This window comes from Musa acuminata, chromosome BXJ2-5 (genome assembly GCF_036884655.1).
Source record: "Musa acuminata AAA Group cultivar baxijiao chromosome BXJ2-5, Cavendish_Baxijiao_AAA, whole genome shotgun sequence".
NCBI lineage: Eukaryota > Viridiplantae > Streptophyta > Magnoliopsida > Zingiberales > Musaceae > Musa > Musa acuminata.
This window is the reverse complement of record NC_088342.1, coordinates 1967035-1984053: the sequence shown is the minus strand read 5'-3', so window position 1 is coordinate 1984053 and position 17019 is coordinate 1967035. Positions and strand designations below refer to the sequence as shown.

Genomic DNA, 17019 nt, shown 5'->3' with positions numbered 1-17019 from the left:
GTCAATGGTTGGGTCGATAGTAGTCCGTTCTGATGTATTAGAGGGGGAAGAGGTATTGACGACGAAATGGTGGTGGAGTACTGATTCGGTGTGGGGTTATTTTAGGGTTTTTAATGGGTAGAAACTAAAAAAAAGGAACTGAGTATACTGCCTGGTCTATAGAGTAAACCATGTTTGGCAAGTGTACTGTCCATGGTCTTTGTTCTGGTACACGTACCCGTGTACCAAGCGGTATGTATCGGTTTGCCTGATTTATTGAAATATGGTCAGAGTGTTAGGACCGTATGATGCCAATTAGACTTTAAATCAGATTCTAGATATTTCCTTGAATATTACTGAAAAAATGTTGACAATTTCTTTCCCAAATTACATGGAAAATTGAAAATTTCAAACCAATTATAAAACATGGCTAGAAAGTTATATACCTCCTTTTCCCTAACTTAACTTGGAATGAGCTGATAATTGCTTCATATTACTTTCCCAGCCCTTGTATCTACCTCGTATGTGAAAACGATAGTTCAGGACCATGCCATTAGATTATATCCTTCGTCATTGTCTTTGCCTTTTTCTTATCGAGTGGGTGAGGGATAATATGGTTTCCATTGTAGTGAATAAATTGTCATGTCGATCTTCAGGATGTGGACAAGGTGTGAAATGAATCTTCAGAAGTTGTTGCACAGGATGAGATAGTGGATCTCTTAGTCAAATCGAGCTTTAATTGCATTGGAACTGGTAGCATGGGTGCCTCACTACTTGCATGTTCGGATAAATACGTGTTTGATAGTTGATTGGCCTCTTGGATGATGCTAACTGCTGTCAAAAGTGCTTGTAAAGAGAGGAGTGGACAGCAGCAGTGGGAGAAGTTGCATCAGCACGGAGGGGAGGTGGAGCCTAGAGGGAATATTAAAGAGAGGGTGACAGGGAACCTGCATAGAAAGGGGAGAAAGAAGTGAGGGGAAAGAGGGAAGAGAAAACAGAAGGGAGAGAACAGAGGAGGAGATTTACTAGACACAGAGGACATGCAGCTGATGGAAAGTTTGCTGTAAAGATCCCATGGTAACATGCAGGTATTCGCTGTGGATTTTTTTTTTACTAATTGGCCTATGCTGTCGAACCAGGGAGCCACTTGTGTAGACAGCACCTAGTTGAAGGTACCTCCGCCAGGGCCCATCGAGGCACTTAGGCTTCACTTAAATGCCTTTTGATATCAGCAGGATGGCCTAAAATTGGTAAATTGCTGCTGGTCCGAGGCTTCATAGTAAAGATTGAAATTTCGTACCGTACCAGTGTATCGAGCTTTGCTCAGTACGGGAGTGTCAAGTGGTACATGTATATATATATATATTTATATAAAAATATAAAAATAATATAAAAATTTAAAAAAGGAGGCGTATGTTGCCTGGATGACATCACCTCCTCCTTTTCTCGTCGCCTCAGATGAGGAGAAGAATGTGATCTCCTTCATCTCATATGCGGCGTTTGGTGAAGAAGGCGGCGAAGACGCCGAAGGTCGCAGACGTCTCCGGCCTTTAGCGAAGAAGAAGCCGCGAAATCGCAGACCAGGCGATGAAGGAGACCACCTTTTTAGCTGCTCTAGCCGTCGCCTGGTCGTTACCTCCTGGATCGGGTCGTCGAGGGAATTCAACGTCGGATTGGGACGCGTTGAGGTTCTCTCGATTCTCCCTCTTCTTCTCCTTCTTCTTTGAACGCTCTCTCTTTCTTCTTCCTTCTCCCTCGACGCTTCTTCTTCCCTCGCCGCAGCTAGGTTGGTACTCCCCGATAGTGGCCGAGCGGTCATGATCGAAATCGACCTTTACTGCCCGAAACATTCCTGTATTGTCCGATATAGGACTATATCAAGTGTTTCGCCTGGTAGCGAGTGGTCCGCGTACCGGTTTGTTGGCGGACCAGTACGTATCGCCCGGTACGAGCGGTATCATTCGAAATTTAGAACCTTGCTTCATAGTGTGATTCCTGAGCAAGCTGTTGACTACTCCATGCCAATGTGGAGGGTTGTCGAGATTTCTAAAATTTCTTTCAAGGTCCAGAGGTGATGGTAGAATGTGTTGAAGATGCCATATAATTGTTGACCCTTGAGAATGTATCTTGGAATCCTCACATTCTTACATTTTGTTCTTACCGCACATGACTTGCACTCCTTGCAGCATTAAGATTTGTCTCTGGTATGAAATAGTGGTGAATCTCCACCAGTGATTTTGCACAATTAAGATGCAATTTGTCACGGTAGTTGGTGATGTCAGAAGACATGGTAGATTGCCTTACTTTAATACCAGTTGATAGTATATGATCTATCTATCATGGCTTTCTCCATTTCAAGATTGGCCTGCCTCTTAGTGAGAAAAAACAAGAGATATGTAACTTATATGAATATTTAAGTGCGTCAATGAAAAACCTGTCTCATAACCATTTATATATTATCCAGAGGGCTTGAGATTAAACTCTTTCCTTTTTTTGGTAATCTTATCATTCCTCCAATCATTTAAAGAGATTACTACTATTAATACATCCTCATAATCAAACAACTTGCTCTAACTATATTAAGGCTCCCGGACACAAATAGACTTAGAATTGCACTCTAGATTCCCTGAAATATCACAATAATAATAACGAAAGTACTTTCAGAAGTAACTGTAAAATGATAAAGTCCTATTACTCGTACGACTCTCTGAGGGAGCTTGATAACACTACTTTCTCACTCAATTAAGAATGACTTGAGAAGGCCACAATTGTTTCATCGATGGGTCAAAATCCTTTGAAAGTAATTTGTATGTTCTCCCTTTACTAAATTTTCTAGATTGGATTTGCATGCATGATTCTAGTGATCTTGTTGACGTTGAAAGCAACTTAGTGAATACTGATAGGCTTGTTCATTGTTCGTCTCTAGTTGCATCAGCTCTGATTGAATTAGATTCTGCCTATTTTTACTTATACAAGCATGCTAAGTAATAATCATGCAGGATCAATTTGAAGAAAATAAATTGAACCAAAAGAGGACTTTTGTCTTGCCTCAGGCATTGAGAGTGGGGTCTGGGTTGGGCCTTGTTTCTTTTTTCTTTATTTTCGGCATTTCATTGGCCATGATAGATTGTGAAGTTCCTACAGTTGGCTTTAGAAACAGTTCAATTTATGCAGTTCTGCTTATAATAGGCATTTTGTGGTGGATGGTCAGTTGTTATAATAATTTTATTTTTTTAAAGGCCCTAGCAGCTTGTTGTCTTATACATGATTCTATATTAAATTTGCAACAGGAGATGATACGCTTAATTAGACAAAGGCATTTTCCTGCTGCTTTTAAGTGCTACTACAACTTCCACAAAGTCAACTCCTTATCAAGTGACAATATCCACTATAAGATGGTTATCCATATCCACAGTGATTCTGTTTTCCGAAGATATCAGCAAGAGATGAGGTACACATTGCTTATCTCCCAAGATTATTTAACCTTTTCTCTTCAAATGTGTACAACTTTGTTGTAAACATCCATGTATTTTGAACTATAAATGCTTCTTTAATCTTCCAGGAGAAACCGAGGATTGTGGCCATTATACAGGGGTATGAGACCTCTTTCCATAAGTTTCTTTTTCCTCTTTTTCTATGTTCAATTTCTTCATTATCTATTGAAATCTAACACTGTAGACCTAGTTTCCTGTCATGGTTCTTCTTATAAGAGCTGCTGTATTTCTTCTTTTGATGTTAGGTTTCTTTGTCGATGTTAACTTGTTCAAAGTTAACAAAGAAAAAGCTACTGATTTTGCAAAAGACAGTAATTCTTTACTGAAGAATATTAATGGCAACCTCGAGGCCAGTTCATTTGTGGCAGATGGTCTTGCAGATGAGGATGCAAATCTGATGATCAAATTAAAATTTCTGACATACAAGGTATGATTTCTTTCTTTTGTGATATGAAGCACATGAGCATTATGACACAGTTGTTACTGTTAGCAGAGACCTTTCTACAACATTCAGTAGTTACAATAGGAATTTAGTATTTGTGTTTCTCTGGCTATCATGTAATCTGGAATCTGGAATTCTGGATATATTTTTATTATTAACAAAGTCTTTGCAATTCCAACCAATATCTGTTAACTTCTGGAAAAAGTTTCTCTGAGCAAGCTTGTTTTCTTTTGGGTACTATTTTTGTTTGTTATTATGTGCAGTTAAGGACGTTCTTGATCCGAAATGGTTTATCTATACTTTTCAAGGATGGTCCGTCGGCCTATAAAACTTACTATTTGAGGCAAGCATCCACTTCTTTATTCTAAACAAAATCGTGGAAATATGTAAATTATGTTTTTGTAATTACTAAGGTTCTTTTAAAATATCTTTGAATATTTAGGAGACAATGTCATTACAAAGATCACATTCTAGTTGTGACATTATCATGCATTCCAGTATCATTCTTCTTCTTTTTTTTGTTTGGTCATGTTGTCTATCTTATTTTTCTGCATTTTATCCAATAAAAAAACCAATACTTTTTAAATATTAGTTGTCTGCATCTTCATCTAGCTAAGATTAATTTCGTTGGTAAAACCCCCAAGATGGACGTCCAACATAAACTTAGTATCATTTATTTTTAGTAATGGTGCCCATACAAGTAAATGAAAAAACAATGGTCTCTGACTATTTTTGATGAAGCTACTGAAGCTTCGACACTCTACGGTAACTATATGTTGGACTTTTGTAGGAATATATAAGCAAATGACATCAGTGGATAAGTCAGCATTGTTTGGACTATCAATTTGGTAGTTACAAGACTTCATATATTTGTAAGATATTGAAGCCAGGAAAGAGTTTAGCAAATTGTTACTTGAAACGTTATCTTTTTTTTTCTTTAGTAACAGGTCATCTGAAAATCATTTAAATACAGAAAGTAGTGGAAGAAATTTACAGATTTGTATATGTTGAAGAAATTTACATGCATGGTCTGCTAAGGTGAACAAACCATGAACAAAATAACAAATCCTAAAATTTTTAATAGTTCCAAAAACCATTTTGGATTCACAGCTCTCATAATTGTTGAAGGCTTTATTTTCTGGTTACAATTCAAATGTCCTAAACGAACCAAGATAGGTACAATACTAGATGTGTTTGATAATTATGATAATCAGAGCTGTAAATTGCAAGCAATTTATTCAGTAATCTGGATAAAGTTCCGCTACATTTTTTTTCAGGAGGATTGACCTCCAGTTAGTAGGTCAAGTACATTGGTGGATGCAAATGTCGATCCACTATCCAGTGCTGTGCATTAAACGAAAACTAAATGGTGCTGTTATCTGTATGTACTAGGTAAAACATAATTGAAAGAATAAGTAAGATACCAAAAGTTAATTCTATTATCTTGAGCTCCTGTATTTGCCTGTGCTGACATTATAAGTGCTAGATGACCCAATGACTGATTTTCAGTCATTGTTCCCTGGACTTTGTATGCATCCTGAACATCCTGGACACATACTATATGTGCCTAGGATTCTGTGCTGCCACCGATGAAAAAGAATAAGATGAGATGAGAAGAATAATAAGAGGAAGAGAGGAAGCAGGCCACTTTATTGCTGCTCTACTGCCCTGTGTCAGTCACTTGACAGACCTTAAAGCAAAGAGAGAGAGAGAGAGAGGCATCTCACCCAAAGATTTAAACCAAGGTTTTTAATTTCGTACCGCATTGGTTTTTCGAGATTTGCTCGATATAGTATGGTACAGGCATATCGAATGGTACGTCAGGGTGTACCACTCAGTGTATATATATATATATATATATATATATATATATATATATATATATATATATATATATATATATATATATATATATATACTTGTACGTTGCCTCCTTTTTTTTCTCGTCGTGTCAGATGAGGAGGCGTACGTGGTTTTCTCCTCATCTGTGGCGTTTTGTCACGGACAAAGTTCTAAACAAGATGTTTGATGTAATACTTGTGTATGTCCGTGTCTTTCTGTTTGTTCATGCTTTGCACAGCATGTAGAGGAACGGTCGAAGGCTTAACAGTCCCATTTTAGTTGGGTTTGGTGGCCTTCTTAGGCTTGTAAATAAATGTTGTGTCATGTGGACACTTGTGAGAGATATTCGATTTGTAGTTGACCAGTTTGACCCTTTGTTGTGCAACCGTTCAGAGCTTGTAAAGTCTGTTTGTATTTGCATTGTATATGAGGTGTTTTCGGAAATGTTTGCTTGTGGATCTCGAGTGAGGCACTTTCTCTAACTCGTTTTCTCTTTTATAGGTCCTAAGGGACCATGTGAGGTTTTAGGGAGGCTGACCTTTGCGGACGGAAATGCAAGGATACTACACGACTTAGGCAAAACGAGCTAAGTCCGTGACAGTTTGGTGAAGATGTCGAAGGCCGCAGACCTCTCCGGCCTTCGACAAAGGTTGCAGGCGTCTTCGGTCTTCGGCAAAGAACGCGGCGAAGAAGCCGAGCCGTCGTCTCTCTGTTACCTCCTGGATCGGGAAGCGTCGAGGTTCTCTTGATTCTCCCTCTTCTTCGAGCGCCTTTTCCCTCGACGCTTCTTCTTCCCTCGTCGTAGCCAGGCTGATACCGCCCGATTGCGGGCGGCGATGGTCGAAATCGATCATTATCGATATTTCGACTTTTACTGCTCGATACAGCTCCGTATCGTCCGATACGGGGCTAGATCAACAGTACTGCCCAGTAGTGAGCGGTCCGTCCAGTAGATCGATATGTATCGGGTGGTATCACTCGAAATTAAAATTCTTAGTTTAAACACTGGTTCATTAGTGGTTTCAGTAAGACGTCAGACCAACATGATATCAAAATTCCAAGCAGTATGTTGACCTATATCACTTGGTATCTCTGAATATAATTATTAGAACAATAAAATGAGTGTCATACTAAACAATACTGAGTTACTTTGTCCACTTCCAGTACTTGTTTGGACTATAAATACTGTTGGTTATGTATTTATTTGATCAGCATTTTAAACCATGATCTTATTCATGTTTCCATGCCCCATGCCCTATGCCCGATGCTGGAAGAGTGAAGGTCCTTCAACCCACTTAGTAAATGCTGTAAGCCTGTAACTCAATTAACCTTAGGTGTTGGTTCTTTATTTCTTTTGGTTTACTTAGTCAGTTAATGCTGTAATTCTCACGTTTGATCAATATTATTTATACATATTCTTCATGTTTTGGAGAAAGCATTTGCTTATATGTTAATCTCGCTGACAAGTTTTGTTCTTTTTTTTTTCCAAATAACATATCATTAACACATTTGGAGCATCTTCTGAATCTATGTTCGCTATAAAAACAGTGTCCTTTTGTTTGATTTGATAGGCAGATGAAAATATGGGGAACATCAGCTGGCAAGCAGCGAGAGCTTAGCAAAATGTTGGACGAATGGTATTAGCATTTCCTTGATAGTCAAATTTTTGTTGCTTATATCTACCTGGATTTTATGATCTTGATATTCAAATTAGCGTTCCCCACATGTGCATTGATTGAACTGTTACCATTATCAGGGCTGTTTATATACGAAGGAAGTATGGAAACAAACAGTTGTCGACATCAACTTACCTTAGTGAGGCAGAGCCCTTCCTGGAGCAATATGCTACTCGAAGTCCACAAAACCAGTTATTGGTTGGAGCGGCAGGCAACTTGGTTAGGACTGAGAATTTATTGGCTATAATAGAGGCAGGTAGAGATGAAGAAGGTGACATTCATCATGATGTGGAAGCACCTTCAAGTCCCACTCATGCAGCCAAGGATACAGTTCTGAAAGATGAGGGTCTTATTGTATTCTTTCCAGGTATATCTTTTACATCTGGTTGTGCCAACCTCCTTTCTGTAGTAAAGCATTTCTGCAACTATTTCTGGAGGAATTTGACCATTCATATGCATTTTATTGGCAGACTATTTTAGTTCAACTGTTATCAACATAGTGGCTGAATAGTTACGAAACAAGCTTAATGCATCTTGTAAAACAATTAGATAATGTTAGCAGTAGGAAAAAGAACAATTACTATGTCAGTGATATTACTTAAAGGCCTCTTTATTAAAAATTTAAAATGCAAAATTCTTCTAAGTGGTTAGACTGGTCTAGGAAGTGATGTTCTAATTTTATGTAGAGAGTAGATTTAGGACATTACGGTTGGTTGAGATTACAAGGTAAGCGATTAAGGTCAAATGAGACATCAGACTTCTTCTGCTGCTTCTTCTCAGGCATGATGTTTCCTGTACCATACTAATAGCTTGCTTTCTTTTTGTGCCTTTTCAAGAATCTCTATCATTTCATTAATGATTCTGATAAGTTTATTCCACCTTATTATTTTTGTTTCTACCTTATCAGGTATACCAGGCTGTGCTAAGTCTGCTCTATGCAAAGAAATACTGAATGCTCCTGGTGGCCTCGGCGATAACCGCCCTGTGCACAGCTTGATGGGTGATCTTATAAAAGGTTTGTGAATATTCATAAGACTTAGATTTATGATGAATATTATGCAGTGATATATTACTGTTCATGATTTTAAATATATTTATTGAGCAGGAAAATACATGTCCTGGTTATTTCTCCGAATGGTATTGCTCTATCATGTTTTAAATAGTTGGCAGTTGGCACACTGTTCTAATCAGATAGTTATCTAGGTTCTGGACAGCTAATACATAAGATTGCACTGCCCATGATCTCTGTATACACGTGCACAATTTGTGATTGTTCTGTTCTGCATTTCCAAAAGCTTGATACAATGCAGTGATGCCTACTATGCCCTTCCAGCCAGTACAACAAATTTTGGTTATGGGATCAGCCAGACAAATATTTAAAATATGTAAATTTATACTTCTTTATGATTTCGTACGTGTTTGGCACATTTTAAAATTTTGTTTTCCTCAGTTGGGTACTCTTTGGCGTGTAGACTTTCGAATCATGGATTGAGAACTTAGTTGGCCCATTCAGTCAAATATTAAGATTTTAGTGGACTTATTTAACCAATGACTAAAATCTCAATCCAGTGTTGGTGCAGTTACTCTCATGGACTGGTACAGTATCATTATGCACCTATGTAGCACATCAAAACAGGTTGTTGACCGGTAAGAGCCTAACTGTCAGACCTATTTACTCCCTCTTGGTTTTAAATAAAAACAGTTTTTTTTCTCCATAATGAATCAAAATTTGTTTTCCGGATTATAGATAAATCATATATCTAGACAAAATGTGTAAGAAAGATTGTAAAGGGTGCTGGAATAAGTATATGCCAAGTAAAAGTCCAAATTATAAATGTCATACGAGTGGCTAGATTACCAGAAATCTTAACTCTTTAGAACTTGTTGTGGGACATAGTCCCCAACATTAGATAGTTGTAGATTAAAATTATAGGTTCATGAAATTGATGACTGATAATGCTCCTTCGTCATCTAAAATTGTGCCACACATGAAGTAAATTAAGAAGAGCTGCATATAGGGAGTATGGTCAAGGTACTATTCACTATTGGGTTTATTGTTTTGAACCCAAGAATGGGACTATTATGGTTATTTCCCGTGTGCGATGTCACACAACCAGAAATATTTCTGAGTTTTAGAAGGCAAAAAGAAAAACACACACTGCCAAGAAAGCAATATGGGGCTGACATTACTACTTTATGCACTGCACAAGCTGCCTATGAGATAGTCAACTGTAACACAACATCGATGAGTGCAACAGTCAAGCATCATCATGTGTCAAAACAGCTTGGTTGTATCCGCATGATATTCTCCTACTTATTCCTTCGATGCCCTCAACAAAGCCTTTTTAAATGCCGCAACTTGATCATCTCATTTTGCAACGCGCTTCTTATCTTCTACTAATGAGTCAATTTTAATCCTCCCACCTTGTTCCAACTTGCCGCTGAACATTTTCAGTTGAGGAGTTGGCAGAGTTGGTTTGCACTATTTCCCTTTCTTTAGGTAATGCAATAAGAGGATATACTACCTTTAGTCAATCACCCAAAGGTGAGGAGTGGATGGTTGTCGGGTTCTAAGCACTTCGAAGGGACTTCCCATTGATGCTCCATTGTTTAGTTCAGGAGAATTTGGATAGTTTGATCTGTTACACCCAAATTCCCATTCCTTTACTTTGATAGCTTATTCGATAGCTTTGGTCATGCCTTTGGGATCACATCCCATTTACGACAGAAACTGTGCTCTCCCCTCCTGAGCATAGTTTGGTTATTGCTCGGAAGACCCATTGATGTGGTACCATGCCCCATTCTTTGATGTTCATGGCCTTCTGTTCGACACTGGTACATCCAAGTTCTTCTTGGGTAGCCGAGTTCGGCCTTGACTTGAGGTCTCCGCAATGCCTTCCCTTTGCTAACCAATTGCAATAGCCAGATTCATGATATCATGACCTAAAGGTAAAGAATTCACAAGTTTACAAATTTCATTCAACAATGAATAAGCAAAAGTTTTGAATTTAATATTAAAGTTTACCATGTTTCGGAGACAAAATTGTTTGATATTGATCCGAGATCTCAAATTAAGAACAATCAAGTTTGGAGAGTTGGGTTTGAAGGAAAAGGTTGCCAAATCGAGGTACCAACAATATGCTTACCGCTAAGTACACTTGGGTCTAACTGTCGGGTAGAATGCCTAGTCTTAATGGTGGGCAAACTGGTCAGTTCACAAATTAATTCACTCAGTGTCTGTCCAGTAGATACCAATTTGTATTCTACTGATATGCTTGAAATTTTTGAAAATTTGTTTGGTTGAGGTATTTCAGGTATAACGGCATCTGGTTTGTATTGGCAATTGAAGTATCCAATTGTACCACTTGTTTAGCATATGTTTCTTAAATTTACAATACATTTGGAGAGAGAATTATTGTTTTTTATATCGTTGACTGGTGCTTAATAGTAACATCCAAAGTGTTAGGGGAGAATATCTTTTTTCTTTCATCTGAAATTTTGATCCATCTAATTTGTTCTCCTGTTCATGGAAATAGTTATTTCTGGAATCTATTATTGGTGAATAAATTAAAGAACTAAATAACAACATACACAATGTTTCTTTCTTATGGATAGATATTTTAAAATATTTTGTTGATTTGAGAGTTATCTGATGACCAGGAGCATGACATTTTCAATAACAAGATTGATATGACCAAAAGGAATACATTCTCATAGATGTTCAGCAGATTAGGTATAGAAGAGGATTATAGACTTGTGATGGGCTACCTATTTATGAATGATGTTTTTGCAACTATCGGTAGATTATCTTGCGAGCAGTACTGTTTAATGGTGTGAGGGTGTGTTGACAGCATTCCCGGCTAGCGTAATATAAAAACTGGCTTAGCCATTTGTTTTTACGTATTCCATGGGTCAGTATAATGCATCTCAATACCTTTCTAGAATGATATATCTTGATTTGTGGTAATGGACCATGCCAATTTTTGGTACCTTGTATGCAAGTTGTGATGGCAGAGTTGCAGAAGTTGGCAATAGTACCATATGAAACTGTAAATAAGGAAAAAAAGGAGAAAACTGGTTGGTTGGCCCAGTGATTACAATAGGTGCTCGGGCGAGACGAGGCGAGGCCCGAGTGGCTCGCTTCATTTCCAGGCGGCGCACTTCAAAGAGGTGCCACCTAGGCGCTCGCCCGAGCCAAGGCGTCGGGCGCTTCGGGCGAGCGCCTGGGTCAGACCCGACGACCGAACCAGATTTTTAGGTCTGGTTGGTCTTCGGTGCTTTAGTTGGTTCAATTGAACCAACTAAATCACCAATATCAGGCTCCCTCTCGCGATTTCCCTGACTTCCCCAAGCCTAACACTCACATATGTGTATTGTCTTGGGCTGGAACTCCATGTACCGGATCTCATATATGTGTATTAATCGTACATGCAGATGTATATTGTCTTGGGCTGGAACTCCGTGTACTGGATCTCATATAGTTCGGACATTATGACTTGTTTAACTAAAAAAAATTTCTTGGCTTGTGAACCAGATCTCCGACCAGTGTAAATGAAACCTTTGTTTGATCTGTGATGTACATGAGGTTTCCTTTTATGATGTGTTTGACAAACATGATCAAGCATATCGTTGCAGGAAGATATTGGCAAAAGGTTGCTGATGAGCGTAAGAAAAGACCCTATGCCATAACTCTTGCTGACAAAAATGCACCGAACGAGGAAGTGTGGAGGCAGGTACGCAAATATCATAGTTACTGTTATATACTTCTTTATTGAAGGTTTTTCTTAGTTTGGAAGTAAACTTTAAAGGGTTTGTCCAAATTCCAGATTGAGGATATGTGCCGAAGTACAAAGGCCTCTGCCGTTCCTGTCATACCTGAATCCGAAGGTTTGCTTTGTTGGTTTTTGGCAAGTTAATCTTTTCCTATTTGTTTTTGCATTCTTGACTTTCTGCAACTTTTATGGCCCTTCTGGATGGATAGAAGTGGAGAGAAGAGAAGTAGGTTCTTATATTTGACAAGGAGAGAAATGGAGAGAGAGTAGCTTTCTCTTGTTTGGTTAAAGTCATGAAAGAGGTGTTAAAATTCTCTCAACACCCTTTTCATATCCTCCAATAGTTGGAGAGATTTGGAGAGAAGGAAGATATAAAAGTGATCCTTTCTCTTCCTTCTGTTGATCCAGACAAGGTAAGGGAAAGTGGTCTTCTCTTCTTTCTTCTCCTTGCCTATCTTCTTTTTCCTTGCCTCTTTTCTTTCTCTTTGTTATCTCATTAAATTATTATTTAAAGCATGGTTTCAAATGTTGGTTTGACTAATATGAGCCAACAGTAATAAAGGACCAATGTTGGATCATATGGCTCTATGCCAGCTGGATTCATTTTTTAACATTTTTTAATGATACCAGACAGTATAGTTTGATATATTGCCCAATATACTAGTGCGTATCAGTTTGAAAATGTGTTGGAATTGGTATCAATTTGGTATTCAAAGTCAAAACCATGATCCAAATAGACCCATAATTAGTATAAGCAATGCCAACAATTTTCTGTTTACCTTTCTTTTATCCATAGCTAGTCCTAATATTAAATAAAATGTTGAAAGTTTTAAGGTTGCCTATAGATTTTGATGCTTCAAATAGTAAGCTTTAAGCTCCAATTAATGTGAATAATCTTATACTTATTTTTAAAGTGAAACTGTGTTCTTGTATTACATTTTTACTTTTAATGGAAACATTCTAGATCAGTAGGATTCATTTACATGTTGTTCAAGTTCCTTGATTACATCAGAGAATACCTTGCTTTTGGCTTCAAATTATTTTTGAGAATTTGGCTCAATAAGTTGAAATCTCAGGACAATTGGCCCATGTAACCTGCAAACTTGTGAAATGTGCTACATATTTCACAAAAATTGTGAATATCTCACTTACCCATTTAAAGCTTGGAAGCTCTACAGGTAGCATTTTCCATCACCTCTATTCTGGGCTAAACTGGGTATATATATGGTTATTAGCACTAAGGTGCCAAAATACCATATTACCCTCAGGTGGACATGTCGACACAAACTGGCCACGTCTTATTGCCGGTGATGTCTATCCATGTTATATTGACATGGCTATGCCACCAACACATTAATTAGTTATAATGATGCTACTCAAAGAGAAAGCTATTGTTTTTGCTGCACAGCCATCCGTCTCAAAGGTTTAACTGAAAGGCATTTGCATTTATTTTGAAAGTTTGCAAGGAAATACTTGATATTTACACTTGATAGGTTATATGAATTATCAAACCCTTGGCTTTTGATGCACATGCCCCCTTTGATGCACTTGCAATTGTGAATCTAGCATGTTGCTACTTGATTGTTATTGAATTAGATGATAAAATCCGACATTCTACTTGCCATGTTTACAAAGCCCTTGCTAGTTTTTTTTTTTTCCTTTCCTTATCAATTGCCCATTTTTTTTAAGGAAGGATGGTTTCTTCCAAGAAAAGTTTGAGAAACAAAAGAGGTTGAGATAACAAAGAATGCTAAGGAACTATAGAGTAATAGTCTTGAGATTAGAAGGGTCTTCTAGTGGCATTAGAAGACCCCTTTAAGCAAAAGGGCCAATCGAGAATATGTCAAGCCTTGACTCCAGCCTTGATTCAGGCCTTGATTTGAGTTTGGTTCAGTTGTGCTACTTAGGTTGGGTTAGATATTGGAACCAAGGTTTTTAATTTTGAATGATATCGTCCGGTACGGGCGGTATGTATCGGTCTGCCAGCAGACCGGTACACGAACCACCCGCTACCGGGCAGGACCATCGATTGGGGCTGTTTCTGCTCTGGGCAGTGATCGAGGGAGAAGAAAGAAGAGAAGGGTGGTATTAACCGAGGGAAGAAAGAAAAGGGAGAAGAAGAGGAGAACCTTGAGTCGGTGTTGCTCTCCCTCCTTGTTTGTCGGCAACTTCTCCTCATCCGCGTGGGAAGAAGAATCCTCGGCGTTGCGGGGAGAAGAGAGGCGATGTCGGCGAAAACTATATATATATATATATATATATATATATATATATATATATATATATATATATATATATATATATATATATATAACGGTAATGTCGTCTCATTTTTCTATGACATTGCCTCGGCGACATCACAGAAAATGATTTTTTTTACTCTTATATATATATATATGTGTGTGTGTGTGTGTGTGTACCGAGCGGTATACCGAAATGTACTGCTCGGTATACAGTACCATACCGTACCAAGGAAATCTCAAAACTTCGGTATGGTTCGAAATTTCAATCCTTGATTGGAACCCAGTAGTGGGTCCATACAGATATTGTGGGGCCAATAATACTAGGGTTGGCATCTTTTGGCTATTTGGTTGTCACTCCCCAAACTTGGAGATGAGAGAATTGGCCAGATGCCCATTGGCTAGGCTAGTTCAAGTCCAACCATGTCTCTTTGAATCAGCTCAACCCATAGTCATCCAAGGTGCTTATACATTTGAGTCATGTGATTTTGTTATATATAGCAAAACAAAAAACTAGACTGTTAATAATAGCAGCAGATGCCATAATATACAACCTAAACACAAGAATCAAAACTACATCTAAAAGTTTTACCAAAGTATAAAAGTGAATAAAATGATTAATGTATTACAGAAATATATATCGCACATATCCTTCAATGCATCTCTCTATGAATGCAATTATTGGACTGGCTAATTTGCATTAACCTGTGATATATCATTATCTCCATCAACCAGTAGGAACATTCTGGAAATAGTTGGTTCACCTATAAATAGTTGGTTTGCATAAAAGCATCATGCAGCCAATTAATGTGCGATTCGCATATAAGTAGTTGGTTCACCTGAGAGATCCATGAAATTCATTGGTTGTAGTTGGCTTGGACCATTCTTGCATTACCATGAGTTTCTGTGCATATTATGTTGCTGCAACTTGGGATGGATTGTGCCCCCAAGTAGGAGATGATGATCTTGAAGGAGCATTTGTGCTAAAGTAAAAGATGATGATTGTCTTAAAAGAGCATTTGTTTGCTTTGTGGTACAGTTGCTTTGTGGTACAGTTGATTACGTCTTAACATTTCTAGTACGTATATAAGAATGTCATCAACGAAAAATAATGCATACTTTTTTAAGAATGGACGGAAGATGCTGCATGGAAAGATGTCATTCAAATTGGGATGTTGTTTAGTTGGACAATTGTTGAATAGTAGCTGCTGCTCAAGAAGGCTGGATAACTACTGGCAGATTGAAAGTTGCTACAACTGATTTGTCATCTTCTAGATTGCATTGATGTTGTACAAAGGTATTCTAGCCACAGTAAAGCCAGAGGTGAGTTGAATTTTTTTAAAATTTACTTGGGAGTGATGACAAGTTCAGGGGTTTTGCGTTTCCACAACTCTGCCTCCTGGCCAATATTGTTATGCTTAAGCCTTTTTTCATCGCACACAATCTTTACAAATAAGGAATGGAAATCTTTCTGTTACATGATCAAATGTTCCATTTCATATGGGAAATGCCATCCCTTTCTAGACACAGTCTTTTGTCATCCAATCCACTTGCTTTCCATTATGTTGAAATAGATTTGATAAATATTGACAATTCTTTAATATACTATTACAACAAACAGATCTGTTAGATAATGAAATATTGGCAATGAATCAGCAATTTGAAGGCTTTTTTTACATATTCTGGTAAACCAGCATTAATATTGTTGATGAACTAACATTAATATTACTGATGAACCTGCATATTCTTAACTGACAATTTTTGGTTTGATTGTCTGTTGCATATAAAAGACGAGATTTGACTATGGAAGGTATCAGCTAACTTAGCTGATAAAGATCTTGACAGTGTATCATAAGGTTTTGGACTTGAATCCCGCTTTCGTCACTTATCTTTACACCACAAAAAGAAAACTATGAACTGATACATAGTTATATCTAACAGGACCAATAGATTGGGGGCCGTTTTAAATAATAGGTGAAATTGGCAACCATGAATTGCAATGAATTTCACCTGTAGTTGGTATCAACCATGTACTGGTAACCCACTTCCCTTCAGTCTCCCTCCAGCATCCCCAGGTGGCTCCACCTGAGCCATGATGCACATGGTGGAGCTTTTAGAAGCCATCACATGCCTATGCATGCCTTACGAGTGGTTCAGCCTTAAGCCGCTATGTTTCTAAGTTGTTGGTCTGCATAATATTTTAAAGGTTAGTCAGCTGTACTAATGCTGGTCTATCCTACACTCCTAAGCCTGGCTGCGGCCTGAAGAAGGCAACCAACTGATTATAAAAATTGCATTATTTATCTAATCTATTTAGGCTAATTAAGAGTGGATATGGGCATTAAACTCCCTGTATCCAATCCATTTTTTATCAACAATGCTTTAAAATATCTGCAATTAGTTGTATATTTTGTTTTTTTCCACTAAATAGATGTTTTTTATTAATAATGCAATGTTTTCTTTGTGAATGCTAGTGAAGTTTATAATGTGAAATTGTTTCTATATACAATGTAAACTTCTTGAGATTGTTCTGGTCAAAACTCATGGTTTGGAAAGTACATATCTTGATGATTG

The 17019-nt window shown here is 37.8% G+C and overlaps 1 protein-coding gene across 3 annotated transcripts in view; it reads left to right on the top strand.

Annotated features, from left to right (window-relative positions):
• Nucleotides 1–17019, top strand: part of LOC135612080 (tRNA ligase 1-like) — a 36183-nt gene that overhangs the window by 14045 nt on the left and 5119 nt on the right. For all 3 annotated transcript variants that reach the window (XM_065107856.1, XM_065107857.1, XM_065107858.1), the window contains 9 exons: nt 3270–3430; nt 3542–3573; nt 3719–3900; nt 4179–4258; nt 7329–7394; nt 7514–7800; nt 8341–8448; nt 12069–12166; nt 12260–12320. In XM_065107856.1, the coding sequence (XP_064963928.1) occupies nt 3270–3430; nt 3542–3573; nt 3719–3900; nt 4179–4258; nt 7329–7394; nt 7514–7800; nt 8341–8448; nt 12069–12166; nt 12260–12320 (1075 nt within the window). The remainder of the gene's footprint in view (nt 1–3269; nt 3431–3541; nt 3574–3718; nt 3901–4178; nt 4259–7328; nt 7395–7513; nt 7801–8340; nt 8449–12068; nt 12167–12259; nt 12321–17019) is intronic.